Source organism: Sminthopsis crassicaudata, chromosome 3 (genome assembly GCF_048593235.1).
Source record: "Sminthopsis crassicaudata isolate SCR6 chromosome 3, ASM4859323v1, whole genome shotgun sequence".
Lineage (NCBI taxonomy): Eukaryota > Metazoa > Chordata > Mammalia > Dasyuromorphia > Dasyuridae > Sminthopsis > Sminthopsis crassicaudata.
Genome location: NC_133619.1, coordinates 591,112,059 through 591,131,887, shown reverse-complemented (window position 1 = coordinate 591,131,887; position 19,829 = coordinate 591,112,059). Strand labels below are relative to the sequence as shown.

The following is a 19,829-nucleotide window of genomic DNA, read 5'->3' as shown; positions in this document are numbered from 1 at the left end:
TTCCTGCCTTTCAAAGAGCTTATCTGTCTATTAGGAAGAATAGACAAAGGCACGGATGACTCAATAAAGGATAGAATGTCCTAAGAGAATGATTTGAGAACTTCAAGGAGGGGAGATCTCTTCAAGGAGAGGGATCTCCCATGTTTGGGAAGTCTGACAATGTTTCTAAGTCCTGGCATATACTCACTTCCACCTTTCAAAAGGCATATCTTCATGCCTCAGCTTAGGAGCTTCTTCCTCATTGAAGCCTTCCCTGATTCTTCCAGTTGCTTACACTTTTTTTATACTTAAATGACCACAATGACAATTCACACTTGTATAACCCCTTAAGTTTGCATCACACTTTCCTCATAACCCTGTGAGATATGTTGTGCAAGTTTTATTCATCCCTCTTTTTACCAATGAAGAAAGAGACCAGGAACAATTAAGTGATTTCCCCATAATAACCCATATGTTCCCAGGTGAGAGTCCCAAAATTTGAGTATTGGAAAGGACTTCAATAGATAGCACAGAGTTTAAAGGAATCCACACTATCCCTTGCCCAAAAATGATCATTCAACCTTTATGGACCTCCAAGGGGTCAGGGTGGAGGAGGGGGAAATTTCTTCCTTTTATAAGACTTTCAAAAACAGAAATGAGCTTAATTTAGTAGGATCATCACCTACCATCTCTTTAATGATCCATTCTAAGATTTTCTCAGGAATTGACATTAAGTTCATTGGTCCCTCATTAGATTATGAGCTTTTCTACAGCAATAAATGTCTTTTGCCTTTGTTAGCAACTGAGTGCTTAGCATAATCTGTGGCACATAGTAGGCACTTAATGAATGTTGGGTGCCTGACTGACTATAGACTAGTATCTTCCTCTTTTAAAAATTGGGACAATGAGTCTTTTTCCAGTCTTTTGATGCCCCTTCCATTTTCTATGGCCTTTCAAGTATCATAACTGACAATAAATAGCCCAGCAATCACACTTGCCATTTAAGTAGTGGAAGACCAGTTGTTCTTGAGTTCTTCAAGGATAGATAGGTACTTTTTTTGCTGTTTCTTTATTTATCATGCATATCAACTCTGTCAAACCATTCTTTGTTGGCTCATTTCTAGTGACACGATTAAAATAAAGCATTCTCTTTGGCAGAGAAACAGAATCAAAATGAAAATTGAACAGCTTTACCTTCTCTCTGTTGTCAATTATAATTGTCCCATCCACCCCAATGCCAGAGAAACACAGAGGCAGAGAGAGAAAGAACAAGGGAGGGAAAGAGAGAAGCAGAGTGCTAGAGAGCTAGAGACAAAAATCTTCAGCAGATGTCTGGATAATCCTCCATCAGCACGCTATCATACCACTGTTCCAGGCTTGTGGTTTATTGCCCAAACTCTCTATCTGCTTCCTCTTCTTGTCCAGAAAATATGTAGTATATTCCAAAAACAAATCACTTTTGTTTTTCCCTTCATTAACATTCATACAAATATTCTCTGTCATACTTAAGTTCCTGTATTTCCTTACATGTGTGCATCTCCTTTTGGTTACTATATTTCCTTACATGTATGTATCTCTTTAAAATACAGTGCTGTTCTACTCTATCACCTTTTCTTTTTTCCTGTTCCTTTTGCCTATGATATACCCATTTTTGAGTCATGATCTAGCTATGTAACTTGTTCCATAAGATCTCAGTGATATTTTTGAGATCAAATTTGCTTCCTTTTATAAGGCCTTCTAGTTTCTTTTGTATGTTGCATAAACTCTGAACATTTGCATATAGAAATGGGAAGTCATAAGATTTTTCTACTAGATCTTTTCTTGGATTTTATTTCCTGTGAACTGTATATTTCAACTGTTCTTCTTCATTCATCATCGCTAATCTCTTGGGGAATATATAAATGTAAGCAGTCCTCTCTCCCTCTCTAATCTTTTTTTAGTTTAAACCCCCCCTTTTGTTTAGATGTACAAGACATTCAGAAAAAATATTTTTTGCCAACTTTTGTTAGGTATATTTTGTACCAGAAGTACAAATACCATTTTCGGATAGCACTTTTTTAGTCACTATTTTCATCCCTAAATAATTGTTCTCTTCTTCATTGTCTCTTGCTTTAAATGGTTAACAGTGAGCAAATTGCATCCTGGGATCCTACAAGAAACCTTTGGTTTCTTGCCCAAGACTTTATAGGCATGAGCAATACTTTTTTCATTTGTGTCCATTAGTATCGCCAAAAGTGGGTAGTAGTTATCCATTTTGATAAACTTCAGGACATTCTCTGTTATGTCTTGGATTCATGCCCTGGGAAGACAGCAGACCATTGTTGTTATCTTTTCACTTCTTTTCAATAGATAGCTGCTTTGGAGCTGTTGAGCTGGGAATCTCCTATTACTTGTCTCTTCTTCCTCTGACCTTCCTCAACCAATTCAGTGACTCCACATTAGTTGATATTCTCCAACCTCAGGGTATCCAGCTCTCTCCTTTCCAAGATGAACTTCAAGTCCAGTTTTGAACTCTAATTGCACTTTACTCCTCTCCCTTCCCCTTTTCAGTCAATCAACAAGCATTTCAACACCAAGCATTGAGAATAGAAAAAGTGATAAAAACATGATTTCTGCCCTAAGTGACTTATATTTTAGCCGGAGAGACAATTTGTGAATAACTATATGCATACAGGATAAATACAGAGTAAATTAAGATACTCTCAGAGGGAAGGCACTTGCTAAGGAGGTGTGATTGGAAAGATGTTGCAAAGAGTGGGATGTGAGCTAAATCTTTAAGGACATAAGTCATAAAATTCCAGTAGCAGAGGTGAGAAGGAAGACCATGGTAGACAGAGAATACTCAGAGATGAGAAATGGAGAGTTTTCTTCAAAGAACAGCTAGTAGGCAGATGGAGGCAGAGAACATAGGTCAGTGTCATTGGAACACAGAGTATATAAAGAGAATTGAAATGTAAGAAGATTGAGAAAAGTTAGAAGAGACCAGGTTATTGAAGGTCTTTAATAGTCAAAGATAGGCTTCTAAATTTGATCCTGAAGATAATAGGGAACCAATAAGAGTTTTTGGAGTGTATGTAAGGAGGTGATACTGTCAAATCTACGCTTTAGGAAAATCATTCTGGCACAGAAGATAGATAATAGGCTTGATAGGCAGAAAATAGCTTGTAGATGGGGAGAGAGTGGGGCAAGGACACCTCTCCAGAAGCTAATGCAATAGTCTGGTGATATGTGATAAGGCTTGCCTGAGGGTGATAGTTACGTAAATGGAGAGAGGGAAGCACTGAGGCTTACTCGAATATTTTAGTTGCTGAGAAGATAGAAACAAGATTGGATGATAGACTGGCTAGGTGAGGTGAATGTGAGTGGGGAGTCAAGGTGATTGATATCCAAGCTGTAAGCCTGAGGATGGTAGTGACCTTGGCAATAGTAGGAAAGATGGGAAGATAGGAGGGTTTGGGAGAAAGATCATGAGTTCATTTTTGGCAGGCCAAGTTTGAGATGATTAAATAGAAAATAGAAAAATGGAGTAATGTTACATAAAACAAACCCTTCTCTCTTTCCGTCTTTATTTTTACTCTAAGGCTTCCTCTATGTAACATTATTTTCCAAAATGCTGATAATAGTTGAATCTCCACTCCTCCACCTCATTTTGCTGTTTTCTTTTTCCCCTTGAAGCCTTGATTTTGTTCTTTTAAGAGCACTTCCGACTCTCTAACAACCTGGAGTGTTTAGAGGTGTTCTTCACATCTCTTTTACCTCCTACTTCAGGATCAAGATAAGCCTATATATACTTGGAACACAAATAAATCACTCAACTCACAGAAATATGAATGTTCCACACTCAAAGCCACTACACAATTTTTTCTTCTTATTTTCCATTTTGATTGAAATATTCAGTTCTTTTGTGTCTTTTTTCATTGTTAATGTGTTTTTAAGTAGCTTTTTATTTTTTCCAAATATATGCAAAGATAGTTTTCAATATTCACCTTTGCAAAACCTTGTGTTCCAAATTTTTCTCCCTCCCTCTCTCACTTCCTCTCCTCACATTAAAGAATCCAATATAGGTTAAATATGTGCAATTTTTCTAAATATATTTCTATATTTATCATGCTGCCCCAGAAAAAAAAATCAGATCAAAAAGTGAAAAAAAAAAAACCCACAAGAAAAAACAAACAAACAAGCAAATAAACAACAAGAACTAAAAAAGATGAAAATACACTGCTTTGCTCCACAGACTCCATAGTGCTCTCTCTGGATGAGAATGCTCTTTCCACGGTAAGTCTATTGGAATTGCTTTGAATCACCTTATTGTTGAAAAGAGCCAAGTCCATCACAGTTGATCATCACACAATCTTGCTGTTGTTTCATACCGTGGTGTCTTGGTTCTACTCACTTCACTTAGCATCAGTCATATAAGTCATTCCAGGCTTTTCTCAAATCAGTCTATTGATCATTTCTTATAGAACAATCATATTCCATTGCATTCATACCATAACTCATCCAGCCATTTCCCAACTGATGGGCATCCACTCAATTTCCAGTTTCTTGCCACTACAACAAGAGCTGCTACATTTTTGCAATTTGGGTCCTTACCCCTTTTTTATGATCTCTTTGGGATATAGACACATTAGAGATGTTTGTCTTTTTTTTTTTTTTTAAAGTAATTTACAGATATTTATACTTCAACCTTAAGTTCCTGGTTAAGACTTATGGTCTTTTAACACCTCTTCTTAATAATCTGGTAAACCCACTCGACTTTCTTTCATTAGGTATGCTAACAACATTATAACTACACATTCTCTTTTTACAGTCTAACAGTGAACTCCTTTCTACAGGACCGATTTCCTTATCTACCCATCCATTCTCTCAATTGGCTTTACCCTCTGACTTAACCCTCTTTGTCTCAGTTTCCTCATTTGTAAAATGAGTTGGAGAAGGAAATGGCAAACCACTCCAGTATCTTTGTCAAGAAAATCTCAAATGAAGTCATAACGAGCCGAACATATCTGAAAAACTACTGAACAACAACAACCGATTGCTACACTTACCTTCTGTAACTTACTTTGCCTTGTTTTGCCAACTATCTTTTTTTCTCTCTTGAGTCTGATGTTATCTTTTTTGGTCTTTTTATGTCCTCCTCAATTATCTTTTATCTTGCTTCTCTTTGAACTCAGAAGTAGAATCTAGACTTATCTGGACCTGAAGAGTTTACTTTCTCCTAATTTTCCTCAGTTTCTTTTCTCCAAATTAAAATTCCAACTCTTCTAAGTACCTTGATTTAATTTTCCTCTCTTTTTTTTCCCACGGGAGATAGAAACATATTAGAAGCTGCTCCATTGATCCACACTAATCCCTACCCTAAATGTATTTATCCTAAAATTAGATTTATTGATGTCTTTGATCACCAGAGCCATCTGTAGATGAGTTTTTCTACCCAAGAATTTAGTCTTTCCTTGTAATTAAGAAAGAAGTTAAACATAAATAAATTTGTGATCTTGTCTGACAACACGTGCAATATTCTGCCATGAGAGTATCCTACTTTACCACCAAGAGAAGGGAGGTATATTTCATTAACTGTTCTCTGGGACCAAGATTAGGTGTTACATTTACTAAGAATTCAACAGCTTTTTAGTGTTCTTTGCATTACAGTAGTCATTGTGTATAGTATTCCTTTTCTACCCTGCTATCCTTACCTGGTCTTAGTATGTGATGATTTCCCAAGTTTCTCTAAATTCCTCATTTCTATTATTTTTAACTTTACAATAATATCTCACGATACTTATATGGTACAGTTTTTTAACCACCTTCCAATCAACAAGGATCCATTTTATTTCTAGTTCTTTGCTATCATTAAAAAATACTATTTGGGCACAGGTAGATGATGCAGTGGATAGAATGCCAGTCCTGAAGTCAGGAGGACCTGAGTTCAAATATGATCTCAGACACTTAATACTTCCTAGATGTATCTCCCTGGGCAAGTCACTTAACCCCAACTGCCTCAGCAAAAAACAAAACAAAACAAAACAAAAAACAAACAAACAAACAAACAACAAAACAAAACTTTGTATTTTGGCATATACGAGGCCTTACTTTCCATATTTGACTTTCTCATTATATATCTATTTCTTTTTTATTTAATTTTTTTCTCAATTATATGTAAACACAAATTTTAAACATTTTTTAAAAACAAATTTTGAGTTCCATATTCTTTCCCTCCTTACCTTCCACTTTGGAAAGGCAAACAATTTTTATAGAGATTATAGGTATACAACCATGTAAAAATTTCCATATTAGCCATGTTGCACAATAAAATGCAGAGAGTATATATTTAGTAATGATATAGCTGGACCAAATAATATAAATGTTCTTTTCACCTTTCTCACATAATTTCTATTCCCTGAATGTTTGCCCCAGTTTTCTAGACTGCCAATAATTTAATAGTGAGTCCATCTTCTCACAGCCCTCCTACATTGACTTTTTCCATTTTTTGGTCATTTTTGTCAATTTTCTGGGTATGAGGTAAAACCTCAAGCATTGTTTCAGGTTTCAGTTTTGATTTCCCTTCTTATGAGTGATATGGACCATGGATTTATATGGTCATTGACAATTTGCCATTCTTCTATTGGAAGTGCTCATGTCCTTTGACCTCTTAGCTATTGAGGATCTGATAATCATTTATATCTTAGAGCTGTATTTTCTGCTTCCCTCTTCCCCAGAAAATTATAAGTTCTTTGAGTGCAGGAACTAATTTTTGTTTTTGTTTTGTCTTTGTGTCACCAGTGCCTAGCATTTGGAAAGACTTTGGTCAATTTTTGCTGAATCAAATTAAATTGAAAAGGTTTTAAAAAAATAAAGAAAAGAAAAGAAATTGAGAAAGTCTTATAGAGAAGAAGGATTTATCCAGGCAGAGAAGAGAGGTGATGGGCAGAGTCTGTTCCAGTTGGAGAGGATGGTACATTGCCAGGAGAGGGGAGGGTAAGATGGAAAAACTCAGAGTATTCATGAATGCAAATCTTTAAAATACAAAAGAGAACTTGAGGACATAAGAAAAATGCAAATAAAGTGCCAGGCAAAGTTAGAGGAAAGAGATTGATTTGTGAGGTTGGCACTTGGTAAAGGCTTACCAGAAGATATGACATAGGAATAGCACTTCCCCATCCTCCTCCTTCCCCCAGCTGTAGCCCCAGAGTGTTCCACTGGGGCCATTGAATCTACAGCCAGAGAACCCCCAGGTTATAGAAGATTCGGAGCGATAGGGAGGGAGTTTATTTGGTGATTTTATAGCCTCATTACATTTATACATTTATCGGATTTGCTCATTCTATGTACCCCTCTGGGCCAATTTTGGTCATGGCTAATGTAACCATTGAATAATAGATGTATATTAACTGTGCACTTAGTGTCTTTCCCATACTCATTCCCAGAAGGCTCTCCAAGGTTTTATGGCTTTGGTGAGAGCCTGTGGTCACCCTCCTATGGAGATCAATGTTCCTGGATATTTAAGAGCCACAAACCTTCTGTCTGCAGCCTCTTCCTGTACTGTCATCGAAGGATGGCGATCACTGGCGAGGATGTGTCCCTGGACAAAGTGGTGCCCATCAACAGGAATTTTACACTGGAAGAAGGTGCCTTGTAGGGATGGGGAGGAGGTGATGATGTAACAGATATTTAAATACCTGCTTTAGTACTATGTTAGGTATGAGGTGCGGAGTGTACTACACAAATTTGATCCTGATAAAGGTTCTTACTCTTAAGAAACTAAATGGTACATCTCTTCACTTTGGACTTTTTTTCATTTTGTTCTTGAGTTGGCCCTCCCCAGACATCTACAGACTCTGGAAGCCTGAAACTATGAATAAGGCTTTGAAAGGTCAAAATAGTTAGAATTCAAAAATATCTCAACAGGCTTGAATATTGAGCTAGGAATATGGAATTATAAATACAATCATCCATTTTCAAAAAAAATCAACTTCATAAATCCAAGTTTAGACATGATGGTTAGATAGCATCATTTGTCTAAAAAAAAAAAACAAACAAAACAAAACAATCCAGGGGTTTTGTTGTGCTGCAAAATTAATTTGAGTTAAGGGTGTGATATGGAGACCAAAAATGAAATCTTGAATTGCATTGAGAGGTATAGCTACCAGAATAAAGGAAGTGGTAGCCTGCTTTGCTCAGACTACATCTAGAATATTCTGTTTTGGATGCCACAGTTTAGGAAAGACATTGATAAGCTGGAGAGCATCCAGAAGAAAGCCACCAGGATGGTGGAAGGGGTTGAGTCTATCTCATGTGAGGATCAGTTGAAAAAACTGGAGATATTTGGCCTAAAGAAGAAAAGATGTGGAAAAGGGGTGAAGAGAAAGGTGTTGAAATAGTTACCTCTAAGTATTTAAAGGAGGGCTGAACTGGGAGCACTGGGTTGAAGTTGAAAAAATATATATTTAGGTTTAATGTCAGGAATAAAACTTTCTACCAATTTGAGCTGTCCAGAGAGGATTAGGCTACCTGGAGAGGTGGCAGAGTTGTTCCCATTGAAGGTATTTAAGTGGTGGCTAGATGGTCATTTATCTTTATTGTCATAATGGGGATTCCTCTTCCATCTTTCAGATTTTGAGATCCTCTAATTGTGAAATGATATTTCTTTTCCTTCTGACAGTATCTCCTGACTGTGACCTCCATGTATTAGGTAAGTTCTCCATTGATTATTATTATTTTTTTTTTTTGGTCTCAGTTTGGAAAAGGGTTCAGGAAGTGTTGTGAAAGAAATGGATTTTAAAAAAAGACTCCAGTTCCTTTTCCTTTTGAAAACCATTTTTAGTTGGGCTGAAGATCTCAGCAGTTTCTCCTGGCTCACTAAAAGTACTGTAATGGTGAGAGCTGTGAACACCTTGGTATCTAACATTTCTATGTTGCTTTGGGAGTGGAAAAAACACTAGATTTAGGGTCAGAAGTACTGAGTTAAAAATCCTTATTTTATTTATGACCTGTATGATCTTCAGCAAATCATTTTACCACTTGAGGATTCAATTTCTTCTTCTATTAAATGATACATGATAATAAGAATCACAATATCAGAGGATGACTTTTTGGAAAGTATTTTGCAAAGTCAAGAGTTATAGGATTTAGATATGAAAGGGAGGGATAGCTCAATTAATAAATAATTGTTATTGTTCAGTTGAGTCCAACTCTTCATGACCCTATGTAGATTTTCTTGGCAAAGATTCTAGAGTGGTTTGCCTTTTCCTTCTTCAGCTCATTTTACAGATGAGGAACCTGAGACTAACAGGATAAAGTTATTCCCTTAGCTAAATTTAAATTCAGAAAGATGAGTCTTTTTGACCACAGGCCCTATACTCTATTGACTGTACCATCTAGTTGCCCTGTTAATAGAGCATTTATTAAGTACTTACCATGTGCCAGGTGTTAGAAAAGGAAATGGCAAAGCAATCCAGTATTTTTGCCAAGAAAATGAAAAATCGGACCACAACTGACACAGTAGAACAACAAATGTGTCAGGCACTATGCCAAGCACTGAGCATACAAATACAAATAATAAAAGATAGTGCTTACCCTCAACGAGCTTATATTCTAACTGGATAAGAGAACATATCATTGTCATCATCATAAATAGCATTGATACAGCACTTTAAAATTAACAAAGCACATTACATATATAAACTGATTTGTAGATGCTATTATTATTCCTATTTCACCATGGAGAAAAATGAGGCAGAAAGGTTATTTGACTTGCCGAGGGAGTACTTGAGGCAGGATTGGGCCTTTCTGACTCCATGTCGTACATTCTATCCACTGCATCATCTGGTCAGAAAGGGTGTAGAAAGGGTCAGGGTGGAGATAATTGGGGGAATGGTACCCAAAGAGTCTAGGTTGCTAGGGAGAAGGTAGAAGAGGTAGAGTTAGGAGTGGAATGAACATGGGCCTCATGAATTGGGGGATAGTCTACCAGAGATCAAATAGTTCAACTTTCTCATTTTATTCAAGTTATTTCAGGACTAAGTAATGCCAGAGCTGAGATTTTGATTTGGTTCATGACCTTTTCCATGATATCATATTGCTACTCATGGACTTGGTGATTTTTCTGCCTCTGTTTGCCCCATTCATAAAATGAAATGGAGCTGGGACTAAGAGGGAGGAATGGAAAGAGAATTAAAGACTGTCATTTCCCCATACTTTTAAGGATATCAGTTTAAAGCCTGGATGAGTAATCTTGGAAGTCTAGAAGAGTCACTTAAGGTGAACTTAGGAGCCCCTAGGAAGAACTGGTTCTTCCCTTGATGATATTGACCTAGAGTAGTGGAGGGTAGACCAGTATGCATGTTTGAGGTGCCCTTCAGCTTTTCTCTTTATGCAGGCTCCGATGTGACTGTCTGGATAGAATCTGAAGAGATCAGCCTCACTGTTCGGCTCCCCTTTGGCTCTCATACCAGAATGTTCCTTCAGGAAGTCATCAGATCTTACCCCGGTGAGTGACTCTTCTGTTAACTTCCTTCTTCCATGATCCCACTTGCTTTAGTAGCCTCTGACAGCTTCTGTAGGAGTGGAGAGGACTGATCTCATACTCTCTGTGCATTTCATATCTAAGGTCCTTTAGGGGTTTTACCCTTCAACAATTCAATTCAACAAACTGTTGAGTACCTCCTAATGCAAGGTCCTTCGGTATAGGAACACATAATTTAGTATAGCACAGGCCAGCACTCAAAGAATTTTTATGTTAATGACAGAAAGGACAAACATGCAAGGAATCAATCAATCAATAAACATTTATTAAGTACCCACCATGTACTTGGCACATTGTGCTAAGTGTTGGGGAAACAAAAAGAAGCAAAAGATAGTGCCTTTCTTCAAGAAGCTTATAATCTAATGAAAGAGACAAGATACAAATATTTACAAAGCAAATTATTTATTATATACAATATAAGAATATAAATAAGAAATAATTAACAAAGAAGTCACTAGTTTTAGGAGGCTTTGGGGAAGCAAAAGGATTTCAGTTGGGACTTAAAGGAAGGCAGAGAGGTCAGTAGGTGGAATAGAAGGGGGAGTATTCTAGGAATAGGGGACAGTCTGAGTGAATAGCTAGAGCCAAGAGAAGAAATGTCTTGTTTGTGGAACAGTCTGGGGTCAGTGTGGGTGGATCAAAGAGTACAAATTTAGGATTAAGGTATAAGAAGAATGGAAAATTAGATGGGGACTAGGCGATGAGAACATTTTGTATTTGATCCTGGAGGCAATAGGAAGCCATTGAAGTTTATTGAATAGGAGTGCATAGAATGATGACTTTTGCTTTAAGAAAAGGACCCTACTTAAATGTGTTTAAAAAAAATTTGATTGTGAACTTCTTGGGTCTGGTGCAGTATATATACTATGAAACCAAATATTATTATTTAATACTATAATAAATATTCAGATTGAAAAAGAAAGAAAGAAAGAAATTCACCTTAATGATTGAATGGAGGATAGATTGCACTGGGGAGAGACTTGAGGCAGGCAGACACACCATCAGGCTCTATAGTCTAGGTATGATGGGATGAGGACCTTCACTAGAGTGGGAGCAGTGTCAGAGGAGAGCAAGGGGGGAGCATATTGGAAAGATGTTGCAAAGGTGAAATTGAGAAGCCTTGGCAATAGTTTGAATATGAGGGAGAAAAAGTGAAGTGTCCAGGATGACATCAAGATTTTGAACCTGAGGAATTGGGAGAATCATATTGCCCTATAGTAATAAGAAAAGGGATTAGAGGGAGGATTTCAGCAGAAAGACAATGAGCTCGGTTTTGGACATGTTAAGTTTACGATGTCTACTGGACATTCAGTTTGAGCTGTGTGAAACTCAAGTGGAAATGCAAGATTCAATTTAGCAGAGAGGTTGGGACAGAATGAGTTTATTTGAGAATCATCAGTGGTAGAGATAGATGGTAATTAAAACCATGTGAATTGATGAGATCATCAAGTGAAATAGAATAGAGGAAGAAGAGAAGTGGACCCAAGACAGACCTAAGTAAGTAACTATACTAACAGTTAGCGTCTTTCTGCTGGAAGCAATTTTAAAAATTTTTCTTTCTTTGAGAAATATCTAATCTGCTACAATCTTTCCTTGCCCTCAGACATGCCTCCTTTTTAATACAATTTGAGATCATATTTATAGAAATCTTAAACACGAAAAATGTCATGATATTTACTAATTAGGGGCAGCTAGGTGGTACAGCACTAGGTCTAGAGTCAGGAAGACCTGAGTTCAAAAGAGGCCCTTGATGCTTACTAGTTTTATGACTCTGGAAAAGTTCCTTAACCTCTATTTGCTTGTTTCCTCATCTGTAAAATGGGGATAATAATAATACCTACTTCCCAGGGTTGTAGTATCATATGAAATAATAATTTGTAAAGCTCTTAGCATAATGTCTTGAACAAAGTAAACACTAAGTAATAGTTAGCTATTTGCTATATAATTGGCTTCATTTGTAGTCCTATATATTTTATTTTATGTATTTAAAAACATGATTCTGAATAGACAATAGATTTTGGCAGCCAACTAAAGGGGCACACAACACTGAAAAAATTAAGAACCCCTGCTGGTGTTTTTTTTCTATTCTTTTTTCCTTCCTTCCTTTATTCTTGCTTTCTTTCCTTTGTTACTTCCTTGATTCCTTCCTTCCTTTTTTTTTTTTTTTTTTTTAATTCTACATCTGGCTTTCTACTGCTTATGCCTCAGGATCTTATTCTTTGACCTCAATCTTCACTTCTTCAAGTAGAATGTCAGCACTTTGAAGTCAGGGACTATTTGTTTTGTTTTTAAAGGGAAAGGGGGAGTCTTTTTATCTATACACCTAGCATAGTACTCTATACATAAAAAGGGGTTAATATATTTTGTTGAGCTGAATTTTCATCTGTATAAGCAAATGGATGGAAATAAGAAAGGACAGGATGTAAAAGAGATCTGAAGAATACTGGAGTAGAAAGGATGTGAAAGCAATTGCAAAGCTGGAGATAAGACAGAAGTTCATTGAAGATGTGCTGATAGGGCCTTGAATAGTAAGAGATTAATCATACTTTTGTTCAGTGGGCAATGGGGAGCCACAAGAATTTGGTAGAGAAGAGTGATGTGATCCCAGTGAGACATTAGGAAGATTTCTTAGGTCAAATGTGAAGGATAGACTGGAAAAAACCTTGGTGTTATACTGGACCCCTCACTCTCTCATTCCCTCATACCCAGTGAAGAAGCTTATGCCAAAAAAGATAACATGAGTGCCTGAATGAGATTGGGAGGGTAAAGAAAAACTGTATGTGATAAGACATTGCATAGATAGAAATGGCTGCCCTTGATATACAAATGCATTGTGAAAGTGAGTCTAAGGTGCAGAGAGCACTTAATGATACTAGTTCTTTTTATCCAGTATTCCCAGAAGAAAGCCCAGTTTGTGAGGGCTTTAAGATCTTCATGTCTTGCATTGAGCTGTGATCATCTTGAGCCTGCATCTTTCCTTTCTGCCCTTTTCTCATATTGCTCATTTCCTTTTCTCTCTTGGGGACATCATATCCTGGCTATTGAGCCATAGTGATTTCTCCAGGACCCCTTATGCCAAGAAACCATAGAGAAGGGGCCACCAGGAGTCAATCTGGAACTGGGGGAGCAGAGGGAAGTAGGTCTTTCTGAATTAGAGCAAAGGGATCCACAGAGAATGTCAATTAGAAGGGACTTCAGAGGGCTCTTCTAATCTTATCATTTGCTGGGGAAGAAAGAGGCCCAGGGAGGAGGCCCAAGGTCACAATGAATCAGTAGCAGAGCTGGAACCAGAATTCAAGGGTCTTGAGTCATCTCAGTGCTCTTTCTCTTGGATCAATTCCCCTTTTCTGTCTTACTCTAGGGTTCTGGGGAATCTTGTGGTGGGAGTGAGGAGATCTTTTATTGTTAGAACTGAAACATGATGTTTCTAATTGTTTTTGCTCTCTCTAAATGCTTTACATTTGTTTGATGGCTATTTGTGTGTTGACTTATCCATTTACATAAACTTTCTCTCTAGTAGAATATAAAATCCTTAGAGGAGATTCACTGGTTCACTGTTGTCTTTGTAACCTTAGCTAGTGCAGAGACTTAAATAGAAGCTTGTCAAATTGAATTCAACCGATTAATCAAGTATTTATTAAATTCCTATTAATTGCTAGATAGGCAGTTGGCTTGATGATGGAGATAGTCATTCAATAAGCATTTACTGAATGCTTATTATATGCCAGGTGGCAAGCACTAAAGATCAAAAGAGAGGAAAAAAAAATTAGTTTCTGCCCTCAGGGAGCTCACAATCTAATAGAGAGACAACATAAAACAAACTATGTCCAAATATGTCTCTATATAGCTATGGATAAGTTGGAGAGATTGGGCACTAGTATATACAGCTGCAAGTATCTGGCTCTGGAATTCAATCAGTGTCAAAAAGAAATTTGTAAACCCAGCATGGTTCAATAGACAGAGAACATTGAATTTGGAGTCAGATTTTTTTTTTTTTTTTTTTTTTTTTTTTTTTTTTTTTTTTTAGTATTTCATTTTATTTTTAAATTTTCATTTATTTATTTATTCTGAAGTTGGGGTTAAGTGACTTGCCCAGGGTCACACAGCTAGGAAGTGTTAAGTGTCTGAGATCACATTTGAACTTGACTCCTCCTGAATTCAGGGCTGGTGCTCTATCCACTGCACCATCTAGCTGCCCCTGAGTTAGAAGATCTTGATAAAATCTCAGCTGCGTGTCTTGTGCTAATCATTTATCCTCAAAATTATTTATCAGTTTTCCTATTTGTAAACTTGTAAGCTTAGATGTTTCAGCTAAAACTACAATAATAATAGTAACTGGCATTTACATAGGGCTTCAGGAATGCAAGCCATTCCCTTTTAATCCTCACCCCCCTACTCTGTGGGCTAGATTCTATGGATTTTATTCTTCCCATTTTACAGATGAGCACATGGAGGTTCAGAAAGGTTGAGTAATTTGCCTATGATCCTACAGCTAATCAGGTACCAGAATCGGGAATTGTATTCCTGAAGCTCAGATGCTTCTTATCTATGCCCATCTAATTACGAGTTTTCCCAGTTCCAAAGCAATTATTCGCTAAATCAACAAGTTTTTATTAGGCGCCGAGGGCGAGCAGCGCCTCGGATCTAGTGCTTCGATGTCTATTTAACTCTGAGGGCTGAAGTTCTGCCTTCCCTTCCACAAACCCAGGCTCTGGAGTCCCAGATCCCCAGTTTCAGTGGCTGAACCGATACCGGGGCGCAAGTTTGGAAGAACAGCAGTCAAAGCAGCCGCAGCAGCCACAGAAGCCTGTGCTTGCATACGCAGGTACGTTTGCAGGACGAGAGGAGATTGGTAGAGAAAGGGAGAATCTTGCCCTGGCGGGAGGTCCCTGGAAATTAAAGGAGGGCTTTAGCAAAAGGGTGGGCTCTTCTATTGGTGAATGTTGCTTGACGTCTAGGAAAGTGGGCGTGGCCCTCGGTGGCCTCCTCAGGGGGTGAGGAAGCTGAGAGAGGAAGCAAAGGCAGCTGCCTGGAGATGACATGTCCGGCTCTCGGGATCGGAACGCTGCAGGTTGTTTTGGGGATCTGGGCCGGGGGCACCTTAGTAGGACTGTAGATTAGCAGGCTGAAGAGGTTCCTGCTGCTCTGTCTCCCCTTCCTTTTTGTGTCTCAGGATTGGAGGGAGGTTGGATTATTCGGAACTGGGGAAGGGGAGGAGGAGAGGGTCAGTGTGCAAAAAAATCGGATTATTTGGGAGGTTCAGTGTGCATCAAGGACGGATTATTTCGAAGGGTCAGGATGCAAAAAGGGGGGTTTATTCGAAAGGTCAATGGGCAAGGAAGGATAGATTATTAGGAAAAGTCAGTGTGTAACTAGAGAGGATTATTCCTGAGGGTCGGTATGCAATAAAGAAAGATTACTTGGGAGGATCACTGTGGAAGAAGGGTAGATTATTGAAAGGGGATATCTGTCTGGAAGATGGAGATAATTCAGGAGGGTCTAAAAATTATGTAGAATGTCAACCTCCCCTCCCCTCCCCGAGGGAGGGCCGAGATTTTTTCATCGTTGTTTGACCCAGTGTTCGTTTTATAGTAGGCGTTTAAATCATGTTTGTTGATTTTGGAGGGTCAGTGTGGAGGGCTGGAGGCCAGGTTTGCGTGGTAGGACTGTGAATGAATCAATTAGGTCATAGAGGAAGACTCCTCGACTCAATTTGTGTGCAAGGAGGTTAGGAAGATTAATCATCTTAATTAGACACTTTGTTTCTGTTGGGGAGGGCCCTTAATGGGTGAAGTACTAAATATACATGTGAATGAGTGAAATACCTTGTGTAATAGTGAGGGCAATCTATTGGAGAGGCAAGAGCAACTGGGCTGGATTGAAATTTGGGTTCTAGTTCCTCTTCTGCCAAAATCCCTTGATTTTTTTTTTTTTTTTTTGCAAGTTGTTTCAATTTCTTACATCTTAATTCATGTATAAAATGAAAGGGTTCAGTTAGGTTAAGAGTTATTAACTTGATTTTTTATAACTATTTCAATATAACTTGTTTCCTTTATAATCTAATTAATTTTATTCTTTTGAACACATTATTTTGAGAAGAGATCCATAGGTTTCACTAAAATGAAAAAGGGAATAAAAGTAAAGGGAAATTTAAAAAATTAAGAACCTTGAGTTAGGTGATCTTTAAGGGCTGAAAGGGAGCTAACATCCTGTGAGTCCGTAGGAATCAGTAATTAACATTAAACTTGGGTTTTTAGATTCTAGGGAATGACTGTAGACTTTGGGGAGTCAGAATCCCTTTTTTAAAGAGTCTTGCTAAGAACTAGAAACTTGACTAAGTGAAAAGAACCTTGTTCTGACAGTCAGGTGATATGACCAGTGGCTGCTTTGAATAAATCAATTCTGTTCTCTGTGTCTCAATTTCTTCCTTCTGGTCTATAATCTCTAAGATCAATTCTAGGATTGGCCTATAATTTTATGATGTTACCCTTCCTTACACAGCTCCTCAGAACATTTAAATATTGGAATTGGAAGAGACCTTAGAATTAATCTTGTTTAAGACTCCCTTTTTGTGGATAGATAACTGAATTCAGAGAAATGAAATTACTTGCTAAAGTTATGACACTGATAGCCTCCACATGTGAATTTGGTGTTTGAGAAACTGATTTTAGTATTGACTTCCAAGATGATCTTGGAAGGTGAAAATAACTGGACAATCACCAACTACTCCCTGGTAGGCATTTTTCTGTAGTCCCAAGGGCCACTTATTTGGTTTTGCTTGACTAAGTGCTGGCCAGTAATGTAGACCAGCCTGATGTTAGTAAGGAATAGTGCAGACCTCTGTGAGTCCATTTTCAAGCCTTTTCTGGAAGGGATCAAAAGGTTTAGGATCTTTCTTTTGATGTAGTAATGAATGTTCAGTTTATCAAGTAGAATTTGGGTACAATAACAAGATAATGAGTTGCCTTTCTTTCTTAGTCATTGAAGGGAATTGAAGGATATGTTAGAAGGCTTTGTCAAGGCCATGAGAACTGGGAGGGACCTGGTTTCACAAGGGTTTAAAGAGAGGATAGTACTTCTTTCACTGCAGTCTCCATAAGTAACAGCTCAGGTGCTTGATAGGGAAATTTATTTGTGTCTTTTCTAGACTTATCTAAGGGAAACTCAATCTACTTGATTTTTCTACTTTTTTCCTTTCTTCAGTACTGTGCTCTCTTCTGTAGAATCTTAACAAGTAAGCAAAAACAACGAAAGGGCATTCTCTTTGTTTTCCCTCTAAAAGAAGCTGCCCAGGATCAAGGGATCTGATGAGAGAAAGGCACATTGCCATCCTTCATTTTGGTAGTTTCCTTCTGTTTATTACCATTAGCTTATTCTGCCTCTATCTTTTCCATATATGGAAAAATACACATTGTCTCCATTAGACTGTGAGCTTCTTGAGGGCTGGGAGTAGCTTTTTTCTGGTACCCCAGAGCTTAGAGCAGTGCTTGGTACATAGTAGGTGTTCTATAAATTTAAGTAATAATAATACTTAGTATACTAACATTTAGTAATCATACTAAAATAATAATTAAAGTACGTTCCTTCTCTTCTATTGACTGTTTCCCAGCTTCCTTCCCTTCTTCTCAGGCCAGGTTTAAACTCAAGTAACTGCCCCTTTAGAGACATAAACTGGTGCCTCTATGATTTGTTTCCATCTCCAAAAACTACAGCTACCTGAATGTTGAGGGCTTTGCTTTCATTGTAGCTTTGGTTTTTAGTTAAAAAAAAAAAGTTTGCTTCTTTGAAGATCATTGTTGAACTATGTGGAACAATGTTATTAAATGTTTTCATTAAAAGCACGGAGATATAAAGGTCTTTAGAACTAGAATGTAGCATTCCCAAACTTGACTGACCTCACCTCTGAGTGCAGGTAGAGGACAAAAAACTTAGTAGAAAGAACTTTGTTAAAAATTAAGACCCTTCAGGGATCAGGTATGAAGCCCCAGAAAAGCAGAGTCTCCTGGACTTAGGCTCTACAATCTGTACATTATAAAAAAGGGAGAAAACCCCCAACTACTTCTTGCTAGCCCAGAACACTAACAAAGACAAAAATCTTCTAAATGGAAGGAGGGGTGAAAGAAAAGAGAAGTCATATGTAATGGATCTTCTGGACAGAGAACTAGCAAATCTATCCCTCTGGACAGGTGCTAGGAAAAAGGAACATTAGAATCCCAAAAGGCTAATGTTGATAGGGGCTTTAGGGATCTTCTAATGTAATTCTTTCATTTTACAGATGTTGAATCACTTACAGAGAAGTAACCTTAACAACTTTGTAGTTCACAGTATTTGAGATTGGAAGGGATTCTGCAACCATCCAATTCAACCCATAAACCAAAGTAATCTCTTCTATAACATGCCAACAAGTGGGCATTCAGCCTCTACTTCCAGACCTGCCAAAGAAGTAGATCTGGGATGATATTTTGAGTGGCCATTACACTTCTGGACATCTAGTTGTTGGGAAATATCACCTGATACTGAGCCAAATTTGCCTCTTTGAAATTTCCATCCTTTTTTTCCCCCCAGGGTTCTGCCCTCTGGGGCAAAAAAGAACAAGACTAGTCATTCTTCCACATGACAACCCTTTATTCTAGAAAAAGCTCATTAGAGAGAGATGATTGATGAACATCTAGAAAGACCATCCTGGTTTCATTGAGAACAGCTTGTGCCAAGCTAACCTTTAATGGGATTACTAGACTACTAAGTGAGGGGAATGCTGTGAATATATATTAGCTACATTTTAAAAAGACTTTTGATGACATACTTCATGCTATTTTTTGGAGAGTTATAGATTACCAGGGATTCTTAGCCTCAGGGAACCCTTTTGGCAGTGGGGCAAAGCTTATGGACCCCCCTTTTTAAATAATAGCTTTTTATTTTTTCAAATACATGCAAAGATACTTTTCAATATTCACCTTTGCAAAAATTTTCCCCCATTCCTCTCCCCAGAAGCAATTAAATTGAACATATAGTTCATCTAAGCATATTTTTGTATTTGTCATGCTTCGCAAGAAAATTCACATTGAAAGTTAAAAAAAAAAAAAAAACCACAAGGAAAAAACAAACAAACAAGCAAACAAAATAACAACAACAAAAAGTATCATCCTTTGCTCTACATTCAGTCTCCATAGTTCTCTCTGGATGTGGATGGCTCTTTCCATCACAAGTCTATTAGAACCGCCTTAAATGGACTCCTTCTTAAGATCATGTTTTTAATATGAAATATGACAAAGGAAATTAATTATATATGAAATACATTTACCATTTTTTAAAAGTTCATGAACCTCTG

The 19,829-nt window shown here is 37.6% G+C and overlaps 1 protein-coding gene across 1 annotated transcript in view; it reads left to right on the top strand.

Annotated features, from left to right (window-relative positions):
* Positions 1-19,829, top strand: part of INPP5B (inositol polyphosphate-5-phosphatase B) — an 81,418-nt gene that overhangs the window by 2,683 nt on the left and 58,906 nt on the right. Inside the window, 4 exon segments of the mRNA XM_074305201.1 lie at positions 7,507-7,604; positions 8,639-8,668; positions 10,355-10,465; positions 15,210-15,326. Coding sequence (XP_074161302.1) covers positions 7,507-7,604; positions 8,639-8,668; positions 10,355-10,465; positions 15,210-15,326 — 356 coding nt within the window.